We start from the raw sequence: 24,749 nt of genomic DNA on the forward strand, positions 1-24,749 counted from the left end.
AGGAAGGGTCTAAAGCACATATGAGAAACCCACAAGCTGCATACAACCTTTGCCCTCTGAATGTAGCCCCAGTTTGTCCCGTCCACTTTTCCCCACTTCCTGACTGAGCAACCATCATCTTAGGGGCAGGTAACAAAACAGTTTTCCTGCTGTTATTAATAGTGTGTGGGGGAGGTAAACACTCCAAAATGGCCTCCCAATTTGGCTTCCGGAACTTCAGAAATGTTGGTGCCATTTGAAAGCCTAGAGATAAGAAAATGCTTGAGTGTCATGCCCAATTGTCTAGTGATAAAACTTCACAGTTCCTTTAGACAGGGAGTGGGCAACTTTTTTTTTGCCACAAAGCTGACATGCAATGTTAGGGGTTGTACATGTGTGCATACACACACACCCTGCAAGCTGGATAATTGTTTCCTAGTGTGCCATAACAGGAAGGAAATTGATCTTTGCACAGGATCATGAGGGGGGAGAGGTTGAAGTCTGTCCCATCCTGCAATTCTGATCCAAATAACTACAAACTTCTGCCTACTTAAGAGTATCCCCTGAATATATAGACTCCTGTTTGTGTGGACCTTTTGTTTCAAAGATGAACATCAAAAGGTCTGTGTTGGGTTAGACCAAGGGCCTTTCTGGTCCTTCATTCTTTTCCCACAGTGGCCTATTAGATTCTTACAGGCAGGACATGAGCACAATGGCACCCCTTCCATGCATTATCCCAGCAACTGGTATTTAGAGGCATAGAGATATATATTGCCATATATATATCCATCATGGATTGTAACTATTGATCACCTTAGATGCCATGAATTTCTTGGATCCTCTTTTAAAGATCTCTAAATTGTTGGTCATCACTACGACTAGGTTCAGACACCACAATGGTCAACAGTTGATTAAATAGTCCATGGTAGACTAAATAGTCCACAATTGAGTATTGTGTTGTCCGTAGAGCAAAAACCACCCCAACTCCAATAATCAATGCTGTGCAGAGTTGATTATCTACACAACCATTGATTATGGTGTCTGTTGGGCTCTGTGGATTATTTACCCTGCCTATAGAGTCGCGAGGCAAGAGTGGTAGAAACCTCTGCCACTCTTGCCCAGCAGGGCTCTATAGGTAGGGGAAATAATCCCATTGGGAACGTGCCGTCCCTTGGTGGGGCGCCATGATCCACAGCTCCCTGTGTGCTTCCTGGGACAGGCACATGCCATTCCTGGGTTAACTATTGTGTCATCCAAACGTGCCTTACATCTTGTCTCTCCTGAATCTCCTACCATTCAACTTCATTGGATGACCCTGAGTTCTATTATTATGAGAAAGGGAAATGTTTTTCACTCTCTACACTATGCATAATTTTATACACCTCTATCATGTCCCTCCTTACCTTCCTAAGCTAATGAGTCCCAAACAATCATTCTTTATAAGGCAGCTGCTTCAGCCCTTGATAGTTTTGGTTGCTCTTTTCTACTTCTTTTACTCCAGCTCTAAAACATACTGTTTGATGTGCAATGACCATAAAATGGAGAGGAGGAGGAGGAGGATGTATGCTGCCTTGGGTTCATTGGAGGAAAAAAAGTCAGGATATAAATGCAATAATAAATAAAAACCTATAGAGTGTATAAAGGAGGCACAGTAAATAATCTGGGGTCCCCATCCAGTCCATCAGTTTTTCCCTGTTTTAACCCCTGTGGCCACCCCTGACTAAAATCTTCACAGCTAGAAATTTGCAGAGATCAGAGATGTTCACTTCTCACCACCACACTGCATTTACTTGAAAAGGGTCTCTATTGGTGTCAGTGGTGACTAGTTTATATAAGCGTATGTGTGTGTTGGGCAGAGGACTGCTGCTGGTGCAATGCCCCCACTGCTGCAATCTGGCTTTTCGAAAATCTCCATTGGTGCCAATCAAGGTTTTTAAAAACCGTAATTGAAGGGTGGGGGTACATTTTCCAGAAGAGTGTGTGTGAGAGAGAGAATGAATGAATGAATGAATGAATGAATGAATGAATGAATGAATGAATGAGATTGGGGTCTGGGCAATCACTTTGGGTGCCACATGCCAGCAATGTGGTAGCCCGACCACTGTTGATGTGCAGCCCCATGAATGCTTGCCTGGAGGCATTTTGGCCCTTGGGCCACACACAAAAAAATGTTCCCCACCTCCAGTATAAAGGCATATGAGTAGGTTTTTTTATATACCTTTCTTAATGGTTCCCAATATGGAATTTGCCCTTCTCACAGCAGCCACACATTGAGTTGATGTGCTCATCAAGGAATCCATGCCAATTCAAAGATCCCTTTCCTGGTCAATTGCTGCCAGTTCTGAGCCCATCGGCATACCTGCAAAGCTGTTTTTTTGCCCCAATGTGCATGTCTTCACATAATTTGTTTATCCTGCCTTTCCACCTAAAGAATTGTGCTTAAGGTGACTATGAACTGCACTTAAGTGACTCAAGTTTGCTGTTAGAGGGCACAAGTGAGCACTTTTGTTGGTTAATTTCCAGTGTGCATTTGTTACCTAAGCTATCATGATGGAGGTAGCAATAGTCAACTATGGGAGTTTTTTTCTCATGCCCCAGTAAGCCAGGGTTGCAGCTGCCTTCTGGCTTCTTCCTATATAGCCCCCACTAAGGTGAGCAGAAAAAGCGGTCATAATGGTCCATACTGTGGAAAAGAGGGTGGGTGCAGATGATGACACTCTCCCTTGTGTGTGCTATAATAAAAAATAAAACTGATCTGTATGCTCCTTTTCCCACCACCAGCCTGGTGCACAAGGCCAGAACAGAGGAAACAGGTCATTTCTACACCTGCCTTTTCCCCCAGGATCATCCTGGGATCAACCCTGTGCATCCAAATGACACACAGGGGATCCCGGGAGCAGGCAGGGACGACCCCTCCATTTGCCTGAAATAACCTTAGGGGTAGAAAGGGCCTTAGTCACAGGCTGTGACATGCATATACTCCAACCTTGGGGTTGTCTTAGGTACATAAAAAAATTACATTTGGTTTGAAGTTGGCTAATTTTTGGTTCCAAATCATAGACAAAAAGCTATCAGAGTTGTTTTCTAAGGGATGATGATACTAACCTCAGAAAAGAAAAACAGGAAATGATGAGGTGGTTCTTCTATTTCGGCCTTGTTACAGACACAAAGGTGAACTTCTGAAGAAATGAAGTAACCCACACACACCCCAAAAAAACCATGAATAGCAAACTGGAATGTTATTGAATCTTGCAGAATTTTTTGTTTTTTTCTATTGTATTTAACATTTTGATCTGATGTGTGTTTATATTTTTATGTTCATACTTTTGTGAACAATTTTGAATTCTATGTTGAAGTGCTTAGCAGATCAGTGTTTGCACATAATTCACGTACTGACATTTGGCACGCACTTTCTACTGTCAATTGTTTTATTGCTGTTTGGGAAGCAGTGCTGTTGATTGTATGTAGTTATGATTGGTAAATATCTCAAAATTATTGAGTTTCTTTAAAAGCCCTATCATAAAATTAAAGTGGATCCTTCCAGTAACAGAGAAGTAGTTTAGTATTAATAAACATCTACTGTGCTGAAAGGTATACATCTGATTTAGTAGCAGAAACATATAACCTAATTTCCCTGGGGACAGATTAAGTCCTCCAGGGCAAATCTGGTATTACTGGAATAAGGAATACATCAGCTAGTTATCTCAGGCATTTTTTATGGCTTATTACTCTGGAAATTATAGGACATTGCTTTTTTATTTGGCTTTTAACCTTTCTATAAATTTTTAACTCTGTCACTCTTACAGAATTTATGAAAAGTAAAGTATGTCAAATGTTGTGGGTGCTTTCTGCAATATTTTCCCCTTCAGCTCATTTACAGCTTTATAAATCTTTGTTTAAAATCAGCATTTTAAGATGTATAAGAATTTTACTTTTGCTGAGATATCAGTGTTGCATTCTGGGGTGTGTTTTTTTTAAATAGAAATGAAGTCCATTGTGTTAGATTCCAGGACACCTAGCTTCGGATGTTACAAAGAAGTATTGCCACCAAACAAATGGGCAATCACCTGTGAATTCAGCTTGTGTGACTTTTTTTGTAATGCCCAAAGCTACTCTAAGGAAGTTGTTTCAGTCCACTGGGAAAATAGAATGGTTCCTATCATTTGGCTGCAGTATGATTATACAAAGCTGACTGGTAAGCAGCCTGAATTACATTTTGAAGTTTCTTTTTGTAGCTTCAGCTCCATTCTTGAGGTTAAATTCCTATGTATGCTTTTTCCCAGAAGAAAAGCGGCTCTGTTTGAAATTTCTCCTCTATACTTACTGTCAGTACCTCTCCAGGAATAAGATGCAACACCTACAACTGTCACCACGAGACAACTAAACTAGTGGAGAACATTCCCATAGTAGAAAAAGGTGTCAGGGAAACATATTACTGAGCCCTCGCCCTTCTAGCTGGATGACTGAGTGTATTTGCATGATTTTTTTTTTAAAAAAAAGTGTTCCAGAACTGGTATGTATGAACTGATGGAAACGAGCCGATAAAAGTTTTCTCTTTTATTTTAAGCAAATGTTAAAATAGTACCTGTCTTAGTCTATTGCAGCAAACACAACAAAGGGTCTTGAGGCACCTTAAAGACAAAAGTAATAATTATTTTTGGCATCAGCTTTCATAGACTACAGCCATTTCATCAGACACGTGGAATTTTATGGAGAACTCCAGGTTTATCCACAGTACTTGGTGGCAGCAGGAGATTTGGGAGCCTTCCAAGATTCTTAGGCCTTACCATGCGGAAGCCAGCAGAGCAGGAGGAATGGAGGAGCCAATCTTTCCCCTCCCTGTCCTCCGTCTTTGGTGATTTCCACCAAAGGGAGCTTCAGAGGGTGAGGAAAGGTGGCTGGAGGAGGCTCAGAATATCTCAGATCCTGGCCTCCCCACCCACCTCTTTACCTCCTCTTCGGAGGTTGCTTTTCCAACCTGGGAGGGCAACTGGCCTGGTTCTTTCCACACCGGCTGCGAGGGGGAAGGGGGAAGATCTCCGGCTCCCCCTTCTGAGGTTGGAGTGGTTACTGGGTAATTTGCAAACAGGAATTGACATTGATCTTCATAAAGCTGTTTAGAGCCTGATCCTAACCAGATTTACTTGATTCCGATAAGATTTCTTTCCAAATACATGGATGTGTGTTGTTTTTTTACTACTGCAACCTATACAAACAAAAAAAAATTGCATATAAAGGCTCATATTCTGTTTTGAGCTAAAGGCCACAAAACTAGTTCATAGTTACAAATGGTTAAACCATTCATTTCAAACTACAAAACTGTTTAAATAAAAGGGGGGGTTTCATACTGTTGGCATTGTTTTAAAGTATTTGCTAAAGCCAGTGATGAGAGGAACGCATTCAGAGTCATTTTTGAAACAATCTACTCGTGTTGCTTTTCGAAAAGATCCTTGTTTTATTCCATAGCTCTTCTGAATCATTGCAATGTCATTGTTTAAGATGGAACCATTGCTTAAGATGGATTATATCAGAATTAACCAGATTACGAATTTGCTGACGGCTGCAAGGTTAATCGTAGCTAGGAGCTGGAAGACACAAGGAGATTATTGTATTGAAGAATGGTATAAAGAAGTGTGGGATATTGCTATTAATGATAAATTGACATGTAATATTAAAATGAAAAGAGGTATAGTAAAAAAGAACGATTTTGAGGGAATTTGGAAAAAGTTCTTAGTATTTGTGTTTTCTAAGGGAAGCGGGAAACCACCAACAGAAGAAACTATGAGTTTCTGGAAACAGGAATGAGATCCCGAGGTAGGGGGTGCACTTTTATGTTTAGCATGAATATGTTTAATAGACTAGTTTGAATATATGATACAAATGCTATTTTATGTTTATGTATTATGTTTTTTTAAAATTTTGTTAACTGTTGTAAAAGTTAATAAAAAGATTTTTTTTTAAAAAAAAAAAAGAATTAACCAGATTATATAGCTTCTGATACATGATCTCACTATGCATGAACATATTTCAGAACAGTTAATGAAGCATATTTGTAGCTCAACAGATCACTAGATGGTGCAGTTGTTGCAGACAAAAGCAACTGACACCGCTTTCTTCTGCACCAGAGGTATCATCCTCAGTTAAAACCAATAGCTTTTCTTGATATAAATGACATCAGGATGTTGCCAAAACGATTTGCTTTTTTCAATAAGGACCAGAATTCTAGAGTTTGGAGGCTACATTTCTAATCCATCCAATAACCAATATTCTCTGGGCAGATTACAAATTTATGTTTGCATTTTGCATCAGATAATGCAAAATTAACAAAATTGAATACTGTAAGGCAGAACACCTCCAGATGACCTAGGAGGCACTCCAGTATTACTGCGTTTTATCACTCTTGATATCATACTGGGTTTCTGTGTTTTATTGCTGGGAGAACTTCTGCTCTGAAAGGTGGCCAAGAAATATTTTCAATAAATAAATCAAGGTCTGCCCAGGTATTGCTGCCATATGTGGCAGGGTCTTGCTATTTACTGTTTTACTCTGTACAGCACCATGTACATTGATGGTGCTATATAAATAAATAATAATAATAAAAATAATTGTGCCATCGCTCTCTGTTCCCCATATTTCCCTGGCTGAGCCAGGAGCGCCCTTAGTCTGTATAAACCTAAATGAAGCCATCAAAGTTGAAGACATCATGGCTGAGAACTGTGAGAAAGGAATCTCTAAAATCACACCACATGATTCTCGGAATATTCAAAATAGGTAGTATTTATTCATAGGAAAAACTACGTGGTTTACAGATGGAAAACAAAGATTAACATATAGAACATATTCTCAAGAGCAGAAGAAACCAGCCTCCTACAGCCCTTAGCTACACCAGCTCTAATCTCGATGTCATTGAGTACAACTGCTTCTTTGCTGGCAAAGACAGGCTTAGATTGGATCTACCACACTTCTCTTTCTCAGTTTAACCACCTACTCCTAACTCACAGAACTTGCACTATCTCCCTGTCCCTGTCCTGATTTTAACTAGGAGCCTCCCTCTTGGTAGCTCCTCAGACCTACCTAGCTGACTTTGTTAAATATACATAATAGATTCTCCGGCCCCAGTATTACATACAGCAAAACTAAGGGATGCTGTGATTGATGTAAAAGAGCCTTCTTGAAGGACTTCTAAAAATGGGGGAAATGACTTTAAATAAAGAGTTGAATTGTACTGTCTCCATTAATTAGCATTAATGTTTCTGTGAATGTAGGCCCTAATATTGGCTTCTTATTTATTAAAAAGGGAATGAGTAACCAGGCCCATATGTGCAAATTTTGTGCTCGAGCTTGTATATGTAAATTCATGAACGACGTACTTTAAAATTACCCCCCAGATAGCATGTAAGGTCTGGTTAGGAGTAAATACACTACACAACTGCTTTTAAAGCGCTTTAAAGCACTTTGAAAACGTTTTGAAACCTGTATATGCAGTGTGTCCTGGGCCCCAACAGTTGTCAAAACTGTTTCAAAGCGCTTTAAAGCAGTAATGTAGATCCCCCTAGACAGCCTAAAGCATGCTGTTCCCCCAATGAAATAAGTTGTCTGCATAATGAATTCTTTTGGGTCGCTGAAGCTTTTAATTTAAATGTAAAAGGCGGGGGGGGGCGCACTGTTACTTGAGGGAGGACACACACACCCTTTACACTGCAGGTGGCTCTATATTGGCGGCTCTGACTTGTATCCAGTGTCGTCGAACTTAAGGGCCATTCGTTTCGATAGGTCTACTCTAAGTAGGACTAACATTGGAGACCAGCGGATGAACCTGGTTAGGGCCCTTAAACGCTAAATGGCACCAATGCCTATATAAACTCTCCCCTTTGTTTTTTGCTTCAAACTAGCAGCGACGGTCAAGTTTCTTTTCGCCTTTGGGATCAGGCGCTCCCCCCACCCTCCCAGCGCCAGGCATCATCGCGGATGGAGGAAAACGGCCAAACAGCATCGGCTTGAACAAGAGCGGGGGAAGTTCAGCGACTCGGCTGCTTAGCCTTACGCTACAGGTGGGGATCGCTGCGCGGAGATCCGCAAGAAGAAGAGCGAGGCGGCGGGGGGGGGGGGGTCGCAGCAGGGAGGGGCCGAAGCAGCCGACTTGGGGAGGAAGGTGGGAGCGCGGGGGCAAAGCACGCGCCGGCAGAGAAGATGGTGACCTTGGAGGCGCCCCGGTGTTTCCCGGGCTTTGCAGTTTCCACGCCGGCTGTATCGTTCTGGAGCGGAAAGGGCCTCTGGCGGGCGGGATCTGATCAGATAGTCCTGCGGGGCGGACAGAAACGAGCAACTCCCCTGCCCCTCCCCCTGTTGAGTAACTGCAGAAGTTCGGGATGGCCCTGAAGCTGATTCCTCGGCAGCCCGGCCCTCGTGCCCCCGCCGCCACCGGCTGAGGTTGATCAATGAACGCGGGGCTCCGCCCCCGGCGCCTTTAATAGAGCCGCGGCTCGCCTCCCTCTCGCCCACCGAAGCTGGCCGCGTGGTGTCGCGCAGCCCGACGGCGGCGGCGGCGAGACCCAGGCGCGCACCGCGATGGGATGGGGCTGCTCCGCTGCTCGCTCGCTCCTGCCGCCGCCGCCGCCGCCGCGCCTTTCGCCCCGCCAGCCGGCAACATGACTCCCCTCGACGGGCTGTGCCAGGAGGAGCGGCTCAACGCCACCGGCGCCATGGCCCTGCTGAGCCCCGCCGTGGCCAAGGAGAAATGCAACGGCACGCTCCGCGGCGAGGGCGGCTGCGGCTCCGTCTCGGTGGTGTTCCCCTTAACCATGATGATCACGGGCATGGTGGGCAACGGGCTGGCCATGCTGCTGGTGTACCGAGCCTACCACAAGAAGGAGAACCAGCGCAGGAAGTCGTTCTTGCTCTGCATCGGCTCGCTGGCCCTGACCGATCTCACCGGGCAGCTCTTGACCAGCCCCATTGTCATCGCGGTGTACCTGGCCAACAGGAGGTGGGAGGTGGTTGACCCTTCGAGGCACCTGTGCACCTTCTTTGGCTTGACCATGACTGTCTTCGGGCTCTGCCCCCTCTTCATTGCTAGTGCCATGGCCATCGAACGGGCCTTGGCCATCCGCGCCCCCCACTGGTACACCGGTCACATGAAGACCCGGGTGACCAAGTCTGTCCTCCTCAGCGTGTGGCTGGCGGTCTTCGCCTTTGCTCTCTTGCCCGTCCTGAGCATTGGGAAGTATACACTCCAGTGGCCGGGCACGTGGTGCTTCATCAACATGAAGGACGACCAAGGCTCCCGGGTGGGCAATGTCATCTTTGCTTCCACGTTTGCTTTCTTGGGCCTCTTCTCCCTCGCCATCACTGTGGTGTGCAACATGTCGACCATCGTTGCGTTGGTGTGTCGGTGTCGGTCCAAAAGCTCAGCATCTCAGTCCCGGAGGCAGTGGGGCAGAATTACCATGGAGACCTTGATCCAGCTGCTGGGGATCATGTGTGTCCTCCTTGCCTGTTGGTCCCCACTCTTGGTAGGTTACCTGCCTGTATTCTGTGTGTGTGTGTGACCACTGTGGAGTGGGCTGGTGCTTCTCCCTCGTAGGTGGAGGAGAACGAGCTCCGCAAAGACAACGTAAAATGCGTTTTTAAAGTAAAATATGGAAACCTTTCATTTTTGTACAAATTTGAAATAAATGGATGACTTCTAGTTGGCATGATGTGTTTGAGCTTGCACCCACTATTTTAGCAGAGAACTACAGAGTGTAGAGTGGCTCTGCTTTCTACCCACTGATGGAAACAGCAGATAACTTTTTATCACGATGCTACTTCTCTGTGTGTCTGAGAGTGAGGGAGCATACTTCTGCAGCTTTATTTGGAGTTCATTATTTTATGCCAGGCAGCTTGCACAAGTATTTTATTCTATTATTAATTAATTAATCCTGTCCTAGAATTTGTTAAAATTCTCAAATTGTCTCAAGTTCGCTGAAGAGAGGCGCACCCGATATATTTCTGGCTGCATAACTCTGGAGACAGATTATAGCTGAAAGTATTTTGAGGGAGACTTTGCCTTTCCCTGTGCACCTATTTCTATGATCCCTGTGGTGCTTCTGGTCAGACCAGGTTTGCAGCCATTTGAAACAATACCAAAAGCATCTCCTTTTCTTTCTTTTTTTAGTGGAGATGAAAGTGAGGTGCATGTACATACCACAAGCATCACTGCTTCTCTCAAAGGGAACGTAGGCAGCTGCCTGATATCAGACTATTAGCCCTATATTGTCCACTCTGACATTGGCTCTCTAGAGTCTCAGGCAAGGGCTTTGTCACCCTTTGCCATATGACCCATTTAACTGGAGAGGCAGAGATTCAACCTGGACCTTCTGCAAGCAAAATATGTGCTTCCATCACCAAGCTATGAACTGCATTCAGCTGTCTTGGAAAACAGCAACTATCAGCTGTTTTCTGTTTACCCGTTTTCTGTAGAGAGGATGAGAATACAGAATTTAGAGGACTAATTCCAGAATGTGGGTGGAACGTAGGGATACTATTAATAAAGTACTAATTGGGAATTAAGCCTATTTCCCAAAACATAAGAGTTTTTAGTATCATCCTAGAAATTTCACAAAAGGCAGTTAAAGCATGACGGAATCAGGACTTGGTGGCCCCTCACCAGCAGAGACCATTTCGCAAGATTTAGGTTATGCTAAATATGTGTGATTAAATTAGGCAAGCATATACAGAGTCAGACCCTTGGTCCATCTAGCCCAGTATTGTCAACACTGACTGGCAGCGGCACTCCAGGGTTTCAGGCAGGAGGTTTGCCAGATCTACCTGGAGATGCTGGGATCGAACTTGGGACATTCTGTGTGCCAAGCAGGTGCTCTACCACTAACCTAGAGCTTTTCATCACACATTGCTTATGTACAAGTATTCAGAGAATGAAGGGGTTCAGTTGACCAGCATTGATTTGTAGCCTTTTGTGATAATTTATCAGAAGAACTTTGGGGAGAATGTGTTGGGGTCCGATAGTGACAGAGTTTCAGACCAGTTGTCTTCCTACTCTGTGGAATAATCCCTGGGCAAAGCCAGATGTTATGTTAACACACGGGTCAAAATGCAGCTCACAATAACTTTTCTAAAAGATGGGAAATTTAAAGCATGACATGGGTGGGTAAGGCGGGGTCCTCAACGTTGCCCCTGTCTGCATTTCCCACCAACATAGTTGGCAAAGATATTTTTATGCCAACAGAACTTTGGCTTCAGAAACTGTTTTGCTATAGTCATTGTAAACGTATTGCAATTGAGTTAACTGGTTGCTGTCTTTGGTTTTATTGATGTGTTTTACCTGGCTTGTTTTTATATGGATGGCTGTTGTTTTGTATTTTACTTTGCTTTTCACTTCTGTTAGGCACTGTGGGCACCATTTGAAAAACTGCTCATTCTAAACTGTTGTGCTCTCAAACAGGTCTTCTTTTTTTAGTTGGGAGGAGAGCATGGTTAGGGAAGGATTATGCACCCTACTCATGCACACCCATGCGGCATTTTAAGTTCTTCACACCCTTATTTCAGAGAAATCAGTGGCAAGCACACACCATTTGCCTAATGGGTCTGCTGCCATTACATCTAGTTTGAATTGTATTTTAGTTCTATATTAGGCTGATCTAGCAAAGAAATGCCTCAGCTTTGAAATCTTTTAGTCCTTGTTTATACTGTTCAGCAAATATAATCAGTAGTAAGCTAAACAGTTTGCTTTTTTTCTCCAGTCCCACTTGTGCTGCCTAAAGAGAGGGATGAATTTTGCCTCCTGTAACTCCAAAGTAGCTGTTGCCACCAACGACAGCAGAAAAATAACTGCTGTGTGATGTTTACATGACCGAGAAGAACAAAATGTCACAACTGGCATTCCTTTACCACTTATATGACTACTCGTGTGTGTTGTATTTATTTGGGTTTATTATATTTTTATCCTTCCCCGCATCCAGGGAGCTCAGGGCAGCAGATATGATTATTTCTCCCTGCTCCTCCACTTCACAACAACCCTGTGAGGTACATTAGGCTAAAAGATCGTGAGTAGTGCAACGTCACCCAGCATGGCTGAACTGGGTTTTGAACCAACACTTCCCCATACACTGTGGATTTCCCTAACAGCAATGGCTAGCAGATCCAACTTTCTAAAAGATTGCACTCTCCTAGCTTTCCCAGGGCAAGGCTCCTGCAGCTTTAACTGCTGTGATGAAGAGGGAATTTCACCAGGTGCTGCATGCATACAAATGACACCTGCTGAAATTCCTTTTTCAATTCAACTGTTAAAGATACAGGAGCCCAGTCCTCCTTTCCATATGGTCATCTTACAATAGTCACATATGCAAACAAGCATGCTAAACGTGGCCACTTCTGTTTTGGAGGAAAAGCAGCAAAGGGACTCCAATCAGGAACATGCTCCCTGTCTGGATCACGGTCCCACCCCAGGTTTCGGCTTAAAATCGCTCCCTTTCACTGCTTTCTTGCCCCTGAAAACAGCTGCTTTTTGTTAACCTCAAAAAGCAGGCAGACGGGGGCAATTTTCATCAGAAAACCATCTTGGGGTCTCGTTCCAGATTTGGAGCATGTTCTGAATTGGGGCCTCACAGCTGCTTTTTCTCCAAAATAAGAAGTAGCCAGATGAAGCATGCTTACTTAAACACATGACTGAATGCCGTGTGCAGCTTGGTCCTCAAATGTAAAGTTCAGTAGTGGATAGGATAGGATAGGTACTTGATGTAAGACTTGCTTTCTGGAATAATCTGTGGAAATGTGCTATCAAAATGAAAGCAATCAGAGCTTTGCTAACCATTGCCAATGTATAAAGTTATCAGCAATTTCTCGAAGGTTAAAAATATATTCCTGAGAGCCGACACTTTCATTTGCAGAAACTCAGTGCCTGCAGAAACAGTGCTTGCAAAAGCAGCAAGATGAATTCTTAAGCCCTGCTTTTTTTTTTCTTGGTAGCTCATCTGCTTGAAGTTCATGGCAAACCTACAGTCAAATACCTTTTCAGTGATATGTACCACTTGTGACACAAGAGCAGCTCTTGAAGTTGGGCTCTCCAAGCTAAAATGAACGGTGGCTTAGGAGACGGCGCCTATGTTCTGTCTGATATGAGCTTTGAGTGGCCACCTGGCTTTCCCTCTCCAGTATGCTGTTGCAGTAGCTCTGGCAATCTCTAATGGTCATATGACCATAGAAAATATTTGGTAGCAGGTGATGGTCCATTAAATTCACCCTTCACCACAAAGGTACAAGTTGGAGAAAGAAGTTCAGATTTTTTACTAGTGTCATTTCTTCTTCAAACGTTCCCTTATTCAGAAGCTCTTGTCATAAAACAGCTCATTTTGTGATCTGCTGCATCCAAGATCGCATCATATAATGGTAAGGAGAAATGAGCAACGCTTTTGTCACCTTCTCCTTGGTTCAATGATAGCTCTGTGTATTAGCTACCATGGATTTCATGTTGTAAAACTACTTATTCATATCACAGCCAGGATCGGAAACGCAACAGAAGATTTCATTATTGTTGTTATTTTAGAAGAGGCAGATATTTAGTTGCTTCAAATGACAGTGTCGATTGGCCACTTGGTTGTATGGGGGTAGAGATGTGAAGCCCTGGGGGGGAAATAGAAAAATTAGGGGGGAAATGGAGTGGGGGAGTTCCCAGGACTGTTTCCCTCCCCACACCAAAATTGAACTACTTTGGATTATGAAATATTTTCTTTTAGAATTTAAGACAATGTATTTATGGTCGCATTCAGAAGACACCTTAAACCACAGATTTAACCATGATGGTTAAGCCAGAAAGCCGGGTTGCGTTCAGAAGACACTTTAAGCCATGGCTTTAACATGGTGAATAAGGCTTTTTGCCTTAGTCACCGTGGTTAAAGCCATGGTTTAAGGTGTCTTCTGAATATGGCCCAACATTCTGGCTTAACCATCATGGTTAAAGCCATGGTTTAAGGTGCCTTCTGAATGGGGCCTATATATCATTACCCAGCTTTTACTCCCCACAAATTGATTTCTAAAAACTATGTAATAACACTTTTATAGAAAGACTAGATGTGTAAAATGTCTGGACATAAGCCATGGGGAAGTATTTTTTAATCCACACTGTAAGATTCCCAGCATAATTATTTCTTTCGTTCCTTATTAAAATTATTGATCTAACGCATATTTTACTGATAGACATTTATGCTCACTTTCCCAACATGTAAGTAGAATCACCATTGAGCATTCCTGACAACAAATGTGCATTCTGGACAGATTGGGTTTTGTTCTATTGAATCCTGTGTTTTTGATGTTGTAGCAGCCGTTTAATGTAGTTCCAATCTATTCAGCCAATAATTACAAATTTACTAACTGGATTTACTTTAATATATATATTATTGATAATATGAGCAAACTAAGTTATACATAACATAATGTTAGGAACCTAAAGGCTGCTTTATGTTCCTAAATCTGCCATTCCCAACCTGGTTTCTTTTGAATGTTTTGGACCTCAGAACCCAGTATTCCTGACTTATTGGCCATCCTGCCTGAAGTTAATGGGAATTGCAATCCAAAATACCTGGAGAGCACCAGGCAGGAGAAGGCTGTCGTAAAGCAACAAAGTGACTTTAGATCTGTAAAGCATGCTAAAAAATTTTTTTGCTTATTTTTCCATTTCCCCAAAATTTCTGCATCCCCCCGCCACCCAAAAAGAATTTCTGGAAATTTTACATCTCTATAGGGGGGAGGGGAGAGACCTATTCTAAAATAATGATCAAAGTTCTCAGTTAGCAATTTAAAGAACAATAAATAATGACATCCTTTCAATTGCAGCCAAGAGCCTTCCTTATGTGTAATAATGTATCAAAATTTAGTGTTACCAATTAACATTTTCAAAATATTCTTTCAAGCACTCTGCTTCGTGAAGTCAATATTGGCCACAGATAGCATCATGGGGCGAGGCAAATCCAGTTTATAAAACTTTAGGGAAGATTCAAGACCACCAGCTCACTTGGCAACCATTAATGGAATTCCTTTGTGTGGTCTTTAAAATACAATCATTGGTCTTGTTTCACAGGAGAGGAAACTAAGGTTTAGCCAAGTTGAAAAGATTATCTTAGAGTAGTCACATGAAGAATACTGTCACGTTTGTTTCTATATTGGAGCAGGAAAAACAAGTTTTCATAATCAGGCCAAAGGCCCACCCTGTCCAATAATCTGTCTTCAAAGGTAGCTGGGAACAGGATTTTATTATGTATTATGTATCCTTTTTGCAGCGGGGTGGGTGGGGTGGATTTGGTACATTCTTATTTATTAAATATCTTGTATTGTCATATGCTGTTTTGTTTTTTATTTTGTGGACTGCTTTGAGTTTATCTCTGATAAAGAGAAAGTGGGATATAAATAAATAACAAAGAGATGGTACCGAAAAAGCACAATAAATCACAAGGAAGCCAGGCACTATCCTATGATTGGCAGGCACCTGCCGCACAGCTTCAGAGTTGTTTGAAATCACAACTGCATAGAGGTCCCTGTGCAAACATTATTTATTTATTTATTTATTTTTATTTATTTATTACATTTCTATACCGCCCAATAGCCGAAGCTCTCTGGGCGGTTCACAAACATTGCAAGTCATGTGTACAAAGAATCTTCCTGTACGGCTCTAGAAATGTAGAACCTCCAAGAGAGAGGTTGTGGTGGAAGCTGCCACTAGCATCTGTCAGAAAGACTGCTTTTGCCCTGTTCTGTGAAAGGGAGGGAAATCTTATACATTATAGCAATTGGCTTATTTGCTGTTTCATAGGGTGATCACACGGAAAGGAGAACAGAGTTTCTGGATCTTTAAGTTTTAGAGAAAAGGGAATTTCAGCAGGTGTCATTTGTATGCATGCGTTTGTTGTTGTTGTTTATTCGTTCAGTCGTTTCCGACTCTTCGTGACTTCATGGACCAGCCCACGCCAGAGCTTTCTGTCGGCCGTCACCACCCCCAGCTCCCCCAAGGTCAAGTCTGTCACCTCCAGAATATCATCCATCCATCTTGCCCTTGGTCAGCCCCTCTTCCTTTTGCCTTCCACTTTCCCGAGCATCAGCCTCTTCTCCAGGGTATCCTGTCTTCTCATTATGTGGCCAAAGTACTTCAGTTTTGCCTTTACTACCATTCCCTGAAGTGAGCAGTCTGGCTTTATTTCCTGGAGTATGGACTGGTTTGATCTTCTTGCAGTCCACGGCACTCTCAGAATTTTCCTCCGACACCACAGTTCAAAAGCATCTATCGTCCTTCGCTCAGCCTTCCTTATGGTCCAGCTCTCGTTACCTGGCAAAATTTTGCGTTACCTGGCAAAATTCCCTCTTAATTCCATGTAGATTATGGGAATCAGCAGTAACACTAAATAATGTTAGTGTATGAAGCAAAAGATCAGATGATGGAAGAGCAGAAAATATTCAGAGCTATGAATTCTCTGATCACCAACCTGGCACTGCATAATGATTTGACAATCATCCTAACCCAGAGGCTGGCAATATGGTGCCCTCTACAACTTCATTTAGGCTCAGCCCACATGGACATTATGGGAGTTGGAGTCTACACCATCTGGTGAGCGTTAGGTTGCCTACCAACTTTGGCTGATGTAAGGCCAAAAAGAAAAAAGAAAAGTAAGCCAAGAAACACTATAGTATATACTGATGGGGGGTGGGTTTCAATTTAATCTTGAGTATACCCAACATTAGGCCTATGAAGCTTTACTCGCTAGAAATGTGTGCCTTGGCCTGCCCTAAAATGGTAGTTCTGTGAAGGATAGGCAAACCGATACAAATATCCAGGTGGAAAAGCGACTTCCTCCTAAATTATGTTTTGTTCATTTACTGTAATTGCTGTTGCCTAGATCTTTGTGTAAATATTTTATTTTGGTGCTAGCCACTACCAAACTCAATCAACAGCTGAATGAAATTGGTTCAAGGCAAATATCAGCAGAAACAAAAGAGAGAAAGAGAAGTGTTTTCTGATTGTGTGAGGAAACAGGTGCATCATGAGCAGAAATTCCCATAATAACGTGGACTTAGCACGGTAGCAGATGGCACATTTCCATCTGTGTCTTGTACTACCTTGAAAATCTGAAACAGAAATTTGTAAAAGCTAGTATGATTCTAGCGCATTTCAATTCCCATAAAATATACCATGAAGAGCAACTTGTGCCTTGAGGTCTATGTTAGGATGTGACTCTTCTCTGTTTTCTATCAAAGCAGACATCTCTCCATTATCCCCTCACCCCTGAAACACACTAGTCTCTTCCAGCAGGCCTACCCAGATGAATTTTAAACCTAAGAATTTTAAGATGTTGTGGTTATTTTAATATTGTATTGGTTGTATATGCTCTTTTAACTAATTTTATGTATTATATTTTATTTAGTGTTGTTCCCCACCTCGATCCAGAGGGATTATTATTATTATTATTATTATTATTATTATTATTATTATTTTACACACCCCTTTTTTGGCTTTTTCTCAGCCCTTGCAGAATCCTGACAAAGGCATATATTTAAGAGCAGAATCACCTCTTGTCCACCTATCAATGGCATATTTCAGATGGCAGTTTCTTTTTGTCAATGCTTGAATGATAGAGGGAAAGGCAGGGACATCCTTAATGAAATCCACAAGTCCCACCTTCTGACTTCTCCCGCTTTTAGTTAAATCATGCGTACCCACCCTAATAGTCTAAGAGGAGGACAGGGACTCTTCTGTAAAGATCCAGCCAGCATGGTCAATCCTCAGCATTATGGTCCAAAACATCTGGAGGGCACCACATTGGAAACGGTTGGCCGAAGGTCATGCTTCAACTGGGATAGTCGCTACTTCTTCAGCTCAGAGTAAACCAATCTACATGATGCAGCTGCTTAGCATGGCTGCCTTTCCTCCACATTGCCATACCCACTACTCACGCACCAGTCTTCTGTGTTTTGGGTTTAATTTTTCTTTCTCTTCAAATGTTACAGATTGACTCTCTAGGCCTTATGTGTTGAGCCAGTTTTATACATGTAAAAATCCTTCTGTCTTTTCTGTCCCAAATGGCTAGTTTGAATGTCAGAGTTGGAGCTATGAGATCAGACACAAACTTCCCCATCCTCAAGCTCTTATAAACCCCTTACAGTAGGGCAATTGAGTATCTCGCTTCTTGTCTAACATGCAGAACAGATGGTAAAATCTTTGACATATATCATTGGGCCATGCTATCTTGCATCTTGCTTCTCCAGATACCACCATATACCTAAGCACTGCTTAATGGTAGAATCAAAATAAGCATTTAAAGAAAGTGAAAGATTTATAGTGCCTCTCCTTAATTCAGGGGGTATGTCTTCCATTAGACCTAAACTACCAGCATCTATGAGCTCATCTACACCTAGAGCCCTTTCGAGAAGGGGGACGGATGATCGCAAAGTTTTCTGCTTCAGCGATTGTTCCTCATGGGGCACATGCCGGCGAGTTTCCCCGCAATTTAAGGAGAGCCATTCCAGGGTGATTTTTTTTATTATCCTGACTGTTGCACAAGACCAGAGTTGCGATCCTGCGCAAAGATGAGTTTTTTTAAAACACACACACACACACACACACACACACTTGGCGCTGAAAAACTCCAAGACCCATCCAGAACGTGCCAACAATGCTCTCCCCCTCACCCCTGATACCCATGGGCTTGCTCCGCACAGCTGGTTGCTGAGGAACTGCAACAGCTTCATGAGGGGAGGGCACACCAGCCGCGCACCTCAGGATTTTTTCAAGAGCGAGGGGGGAAAAGGGGACAAAAGTTGTCATCGATATTCCAGGAAAACTGAGGGGGTCATCCCTAGATCACCGTGGGATCAGCTGTGCATCATGTGGTGTGGTAGGGATGACCTTGATACTATTCTGGAATGAACAACTGGTGTGGATTAGGCCTATGTCAGGGGTGAGCGACTGCAGGAAGTTCAGAGGCTGATTTCACCCCCTGCCCCCCACCCCATGGGCCGCACTCTATGGGGCACCTCACAGTCTGCAGGGCACACGCACACACCAAATCATTGGACAAAATGACAGGCGGCTACTAAAATTTTGTGGCAAACGGTTCCATAACGCTTGGTTACACTAAAAGGGTTACGTTTAACTTGGTCTCAAGCTAAACTAGAAGGCATCTCTCTATGACTGGTCTGAGAAGAACAATGTATATTAACAGTAATAGCAGATTCAAACATCAGTAGCTGGTGCCTAAAAATATAAAAATTGTGATGCTTTTAAAGCTTTTTGAGCCTTTAAGCCTCATAACTCTAGCATATTTTTGCAACTTCATAGTCATAAGGGATATAAAATAGCTTGTCTTTCAAAATGGAATTTAGGAATGAATCCTTTTATTTTCTCAATAAGACTTCTGAACAATTCAATTGATTCAATTTTTGAAAGTGTTTCAAAAGACAATGTGTTTTCTAATTCCATGCGTCATTTAAAACATTGACATCCTTTCTTATGTCTTATTTAGATTTAACTATTTTACTATCATCCCCTCTCTATGTAAGTAGAGACTGAACAGATTAGAGCAAACCTATGAATTTGTAGCAGCACGGAATGAGCACACGTTTGATCATATCTAAATGAGTTTCCCGATTTCATGAATAGATTAATTTAATTTTGGGACAGATATGCATAAGGCATAACTAAGATTATTTTGACTGATTTCGTTCAGCTGAACATTTAACTATATATCTTTTAGTCTCTGACTATTATAGCAGAACATATCAGTTGCTGAATAAAATGGCTATTTCCACTAATTCAGTGTAATGGTCTGTCTAGAGTCTAGAAAATTATGGAACAGCAAATTAGGCAGCTGATAACGCATGAAAAGAGACTCTCAATAAATACTATTATTTTAGTATGTCCACAGGTTTAAGGGATACGTTTATTTCTGGCATTTTTCAACGTTGTGAAGCAAAACAACTCTGCTTTGAAGTAAATAAGCTTATTACAGAACAAACAATACCTTTGATTTCATTAGTAGTAATATAAACATGGGGAATTAGTTAGAAATGGTAATAATAAATTTTGTGTTTTGATAATGACTAAATATTCCAGTAAGCTTGTGCATGACTTTAGCCTATCTCAGGTCATTAGCTTGAGAGAAAGCAGCCAACGTCCTATTTTTGTTTTTGTCATCCCTAGGAGAATGAACAACAGCTATCTCTTTCATGTGCTCACAGTTTCTCTCCTCTTCTTTGTTTGATTTGGCTATTTATACTTGTAGTCTCTCTTCCAAGAAAGATCTCTCTAAAACAGACATAGTTAGCTTTATCACACCAGTGTTATACTGTGCAATCACTGCGAATTGCGTGCAAAGGACTCCAAACTTTTCCATCTTATAATCTGTTTTTATTGTTTAGTACTCTGAAGTTTTCCAGTTTATAATCTGCTTTGACTGTGAAGTACTCCCATGCATCGTGCTTCAAAGGCAAAAGACCCGACCTAATTTGCTACTAGTTTTGAAGCAAATCATTTGTTGTTTTCCGAGCGGCCACTGGGGGCGCAGGAGCAGAATTTGATACTTAATTAAGCTTCAAATTAAACAAATGCTTACATCTGTGTAAGTTTTAAAGATAAAGACATCAAAATTGGCACAGTAATAGATATTAAGGAGAGCTTTAAGCATACCAAATTTGAATTGGATTCGGTCATCCGTTGATTTTTTATGTTTTTTTTTACATTTCCCCCCTTAAACCCTTTTCCTGGTATGCAAAGGATTTTAGGAGCGCTGCCGCCCGGGGTGTGATTTAGCTAGCAGCAGCAGCAGCAACAACAACAACAGCTTAGCACTGTAGGGGATAATTCGAGGGAAACAGGTACGTGGGATGAAGCTATCAGAGGAGGTTCTTATACGGCTCTAGTGGTATGGCAGCACTGGTCCTTCCTGTGCCACTAAATCGAATGCCCCAAACCATGTGGGACGAGCCCACACTGTGGTTTCTCCCCCTGCAAACATTACCCAGTTTCTTTAGGGTTGCTGCTGATGTGGGGAGGAGCTGCAATGTTACTGTGCCATACCTATTCACTGAACCTAACCAATTCTGGTAGGACTTCATTAGTACAAATGCCTTCTACATGAAGCTAATTCAATTTGGGTAATTAGAGACAACTATTAGGTTCATGGTTAGAGATTAGTCATGGAGATCCACCAAGTAATTATCATATTGTTCTACCACATACTGACATCATGGCTTTTCCATTCAACCAACTTTTAGAGATTTTACAGTACAGAGAAAGTATGATGCTGGGTGCGCAATGAAGCCATTCTAAGTGCCCCTTTTTAAAGCTCCAAAGAACGTCTGGTCAGTTAGAGCAAAAACAACATTTCTTAGAAGTGATTCTTTGAGAACAATTTGAGGATTTCCTTTTTATTACCCCTCTCAGAAAATAGGGTCATTTTTGTATGGCAACCAGCACTCCAATACCCCCAATACTTAGAAAGTACACTAGGTCCAGGGAATTATGGAAGAAACAAAACGGCGGGGGGGGGAGCATGCTGCCAACAGTTTCTGATGCTGTCACGTAGTAGAAGGAAAAACAGATAACTCCTCAGGAAAAAAAGAATGAAGCTGTGCTGAAACATTATTAAATGTGAGCCCTGCTTGTTCTGCTCTGTCTCTGTGTTGAGAGCTTAGTGTCATTTAGGTGCTGGTGAGACCTGGATTGCAAGGGTCCCCTGTAGATTGGGCTTTTCAGCAAATTCAGGGTTTCAGGAATGGTCAACAATGCCGGGCTGCAGGAATAGAAATAGAATAACACCACAGAAAACTTGAGTAGTACTGGTGCTAGAAGCCACATAGGCTTGGCTGTATCTCCAACAAGGAGCTGAGCAAGACTGAACCGTAAATAAGAGAGTAGTGACATTTATAGACATACGGCAACCTAGCCTATCTTGTTTTAGTAATCTCATGCAGCAATGATATGGGAAAATATTTCAAACAAGAGAATAAGGCAGGTCATAACTTACTCTGGTGACGCTTATCAATTGCCTTTTATGTGGCACTGAATTAGATGGCAGCTGTGTTTTTAGAGGGGGGGGAAGAGAAAACAAATGCCAACTAATCCATGGAAAAATAAATACTTCTTTGCCTTTCATGAGAATTTCCCCCATGTTTGAGTTGTGTAAAATAGGGTTGGACTGCAGAAATGTTATAAATGCTAATAACATTTAATTTTAATTATATGGAGAAAATGAATTTACAACAGAGGCATAGGGTAGAGCCTCATGACTTGGAACTGATGGAAAACTTCTAAGTGTTGGGAAGCATTTTCCTGGGGATATTCTTACATGCAGTTTATTGAACAACAAAAATATAGTTGGTGCTCATTAATGGAGATGGAATTTGACAGCATGGATCGGTTTGCCAACTTGCCAGAAAAAAAGTCCTGTCTAGCAGAAATCATAGAGTTGGAAGGGACCTCAGAGATCAGAACCCAAGAAGATCCAGGCTGGATCAGACCAAGGGTCCATCTAGTCCAGCATTCTGTTAACCACATGCAGGACATGGTGCAACAGCACCCTCCCACCCATTTTCCTCAACAACTAGTATATACAGGCTTACTGCCTCTGATACTGGAGCGGACACTTAGCCATCAGGACAAGGAGCCATTGATCACCTTCTCCTCCAGGAATTTATCCAACCCCCTTTTAAAGCCATCCAAACTATGCACTATGCACTGTGTGAAGAAGTACTTCCTTTTTTCTGTCCTGAATCTCATTAGTCTCTAGGTTTGAATAAGTCTCTAGATTTGAATAAAAATAACTCTCAGAATGTTCAACAAAATTCATTATTGTCTGCACAAAAAATTATTCCCAACCAAGGCCATAGCTAGACCTAAGGTTTATCCCTGGATCATCCAGGGGTCAAACCTGTTCATCTAGGTGACACACAGGGGATCCAGTGCTCAGGCAGGGGTGAACCCTGGATGATCCCAGGATAAACCTTCGGTCTAGCTGTGGCCCTAATAAATAAATCGAAGGCAGCAGCAATACAGGTTTCCTGACAGATGGGCATTCAACTTCTGCTGAAATAATTCCAGCAAAGGAGAACCCACCACCTGCCAAGGCACAGGTGAGTAGCCTTCACTGTTAGGTTCTCCTATACTCAGCCAAAATCTGTTTCCCTGCAAATTCCACCTAGTCCTGCTCTGTGGAGCAACAGAGAACAAGTCTGCTTCATCTTTTGCATGACAGCATTTCAGATATTCAGATCACTATCATGTCTGCCCTTAATGGTGTGTGCATACAACTCATGCCTGTTTGCAGGTTTCAGTAAATTTCTATAGTGCTTTACAAATCTTTAAAAACCCTTTTGATCAGAGATGCAGTGGGACAAAAGAAATGAGTGGAAACAATGCCGCTAATTTAATGCTTTGAATTTATTTATTTTTTAAAAAAAAACATCACCTTTGTTCTTCCTCAAGTCTTGGGAAATTTATGGTGTCTTGTCAAACAAAATTGATCTGTGCTTATCTTTTTAAATACGCATGTAACAATTTTTATCCATATATGCAACCTTTGGGAATGAGGCATGGATTTGGAATTTGAATTTATAAGAACGTTAAAGACCAATTTAAGCAGCTGGGATAGTAGTTTCAAAGCCCCAGGGACTTTAAGGAATGCCATCAAATTATCTCAGTATTGTCAACTATGGTTCCACGTAAAGGAATGATTGACCCTGTCTCTATAGCCCTTTTGTTTGTTTGTTTTCTTAGATTATGATGTTGAAAGTGACCTTCAACCATGCCGCAGTGGACAGATGCAAAGAATCCTGCAACCAAACCCAGAGCACCGAACTGCAGCCGGAGTGCAATTTCTTCTTAACTGCTATCCGCTTGGCCTCCCTGAATCAGATCTTGGACCCCTGGGTTTACCTGCTGCTTAGAAAGATCCTCCTGCAAAAGTTTTGCCAAGTAGCAAATGCCATCTCCTGCCACTCTCAGGATGGATGGAAAGGGCGTCACTTCATGCTATCAGACAAAATCAGACACACAGCAGCAGCATGAAGCACCTCGCATGCCAACAACTTTCCTCACATCTTTTACCTTACTGTGAATATGGGCATGCAACACTTGCTCATTTCTCTCTGTAAGTTAATTGTGGACTTAAAATGGCAGATGGTTATATTTTCTTTGTCTGCCAGAAATAGTTAAATTATAAAGAAATGGACATACTATTTTTTTTAAAAAAAACCCATACTCGTTGTTTGTCTCTTGGAAATTCATAACTAAGAATACAACTTTTGTGCACGTGCCAAAGACGTCTGAGGGATTTTCCCTCCACGTGGGAGAGAAATCAAAGGTTTTTAAATTGGACAGTTGAATGTAAATTCAGTGTAAAATAATATATTGAAGTCTGCATATTAGTTTGACTCTAAAATTATTGTCAGATATTTCCTTTTATTTACAGCCTTTTATTACATACCAGTTTAACTGGGAAGAATTTCATGTTGATTCAAGTAGTGAAGGGTGAAGTTAAAGAATAAAAATGTTATTGTGTTTATTACTGGCTTGGTTGTTTCTTCAAAGTTGTGAGGGTAACAAGTGACCTATCAAATGCATGGAGTTGCCACAATAATTATTCATCTTTTAATAAACGCTAAAGGCTATTCCAAATGATAGTATGTTACTTGCATACTCTCATTTGTTTATACAAGTCCTACTTGTTATTTGGTTGCAGAAGATTCATATGTCTTCTCCTAATGAAGCACATCTATTGCAGGACCATAGAATT

At 41.9% G+C, this 24,749-nt stretch overlaps 1 protein-coding gene across 1 annotated transcript; it reads left to right on the forward strand.

Moving 5' to 3' along the window:
• Positions 1 to 8,496: 8,496 nt before the first annotated feature.
• PTGER3 (prostaglandin E receptor 3) lies at positions 8,497 to 24,518 on the forward strand. Its single transcript, XM_063118038.1, has 2 exons — positions 8,497 to 9,491; positions 23,732 to 24,518. Exons 1-2 carry the CDS (start codon positions 8,553 to 8,555, stop codon positions 24,020 to 24,022), a joined length of 1,230 nt encoding a protein of 409 aa, XP_062974108.1. The 5' UTR covers positions 8,497 to 8,552; the 3' UTR covers positions 24,023 to 24,518.
• The last annotated feature ends 231 nt before the right edge of the window (positions 24,519 to 24,749 follow it).

The sequence above is a fragment of the Elgaria multicarinata genome, chromosome 1 (genome assembly GCF_023053635.1).
Source record: "Elgaria multicarinata webbii isolate HBS135686 ecotype San Diego chromosome 1, rElgMul1.1.pri, whole genome shotgun sequence".
Taxonomy (NCBI): Eukaryota; Metazoa; Chordata; class Lepidosauria; order Squamata; family Anguidae; genus Elgaria; species Elgaria multicarinata.